Source organism: Triticum dicoccoides, chromosome 2B (genome assembly GCF_002162155.2).
Source record: "Triticum dicoccoides isolate Atlit2015 ecotype Zavitan chromosome 2B, WEW_v2.0, whole genome shotgun sequence".
Lineage (NCBI taxonomy): Eukaryota > Viridiplantae > Streptophyta > Magnoliopsida > Poales > Poaceae > Triticum > Triticum dicoccoides.
In genome coordinates, this window is record NC_041383.1 from 22253939 (window position 1) to 22255158 (window position 1220).

Below are 1220 nucleotides of genomic sequence, written 5' to 3' on the forward strand. Positions count from 1 at the left end.
CCACCAGAAATAGGTTAATTAGTCTAGTACTCCCTCTGTCCCATAATATAGTGCACATTGGTTTCCGCAAAAGTCAATCTTGACAAATTTTATGAGAAAAACTACAATACAAAATATATACTATATGGAAATATATTTCATAATGAATGTAATGATATTGATTTGGTATTCTAGATGTTGATAAATGTTTCTATAAATTTGGTTGAAGTTTACTAAATTTTACTTAAAAAAAATCTTATACGCGATATATTATGGGAGTATGGGACAGAGAGGGAGTAGTACATGCACATCCAAAAGTACACTATTTTACACAAGTGAATATGTGATACATCAATCATCTTTTGATTAAATGAGTGAGTGTAGTCAGATGTTTCTTTGTACAAGTTCCCCATGATCAAAGTAAGTTGGTAATACGCTCGAAGAAAAGTTGATAATAGCCATATTCGCATTTTTGTTTTGTTTTCTGGATCTGTTGGCTTGGCTGCCATAGTTATTTATCTAACATAGTCCATCATTTATTTTCTTGACCACATTATGCATTATTTCTTTTACTTCATGTAGTATCACAATGGTATCCCTGTTGGCCTGTTGTAACATTTTGTGATTGGTATCAAACATGCAGTCCAATAGTTATATTGAAATTTCTTCTTGCTGCAGCAATGCAGCAGTAATGATTTATGTAAATTAGTTTTATCAATTATTTTTACTTAGTACACATTCTTTCTTGTGCTTCATGTAGTATCACAGTAGTAATTGGGGTCAACATGTAGTTTAATAGTTATCCTGAAATTCTTCTTGTTCCAGCATTAGGTAATAAGCGCTTGGCATCAGAGGAGCTTGCCAATGACTGGGATAATAAAAGGCTAAATCCTGGACATGCTAATTATCCACTTTCAGTATGTACTTGTGGGCCTTTTTACTTGTCATTGATTATTTACCTGATTATCACATGGCATTGATTCATTTCCAATTTGATTAAAGGCAGCAGGCTCAGATAATTTATTTATGGGTCAAGGTGCTGGAAACAATAATGGCCAGACAACTTATTCTGCATATGACAATGGAAACTCAATGGCATCTGGACAAATTCCAGGGATGTCTGGTGTAGTTGGCAAAGGGTAATACTTCTCATAGATTATAGATGCTCATATTACAAATTAAACTCATGTAGTAGGCCACTATACTTGTCTTAGAATGCTATCCTAATGGGTGTAACAACC

At 33.6% G+C, this 1220-nt stretch overlaps 1 protein-coding gene across 2 annotated transcripts in view; it reads left to right on the forward strand.

Moving 5' to 3' along the window:
- The window catches only part of LOC119361845 (nuclear pore complex protein Nup153-like), a 6023-nt gene that overhangs the window by 2657 nt on the left and 2146 nt on the right, over nt 1-1220 (forward strand). For both annotated transcript variants that reach the window (XM_037626996.1, XM_037626997.1), the window contains exons 4-5: nt 805-896; nt 982-1118. In XM_037626996.1, the coding sequence (XP_037482893.1) occupies nt 805-896; nt 982-1118 (229 nt within the window). The remainder of the gene's footprint in view (nt 1-804; nt 897-981; nt 1119-1220) is intronic.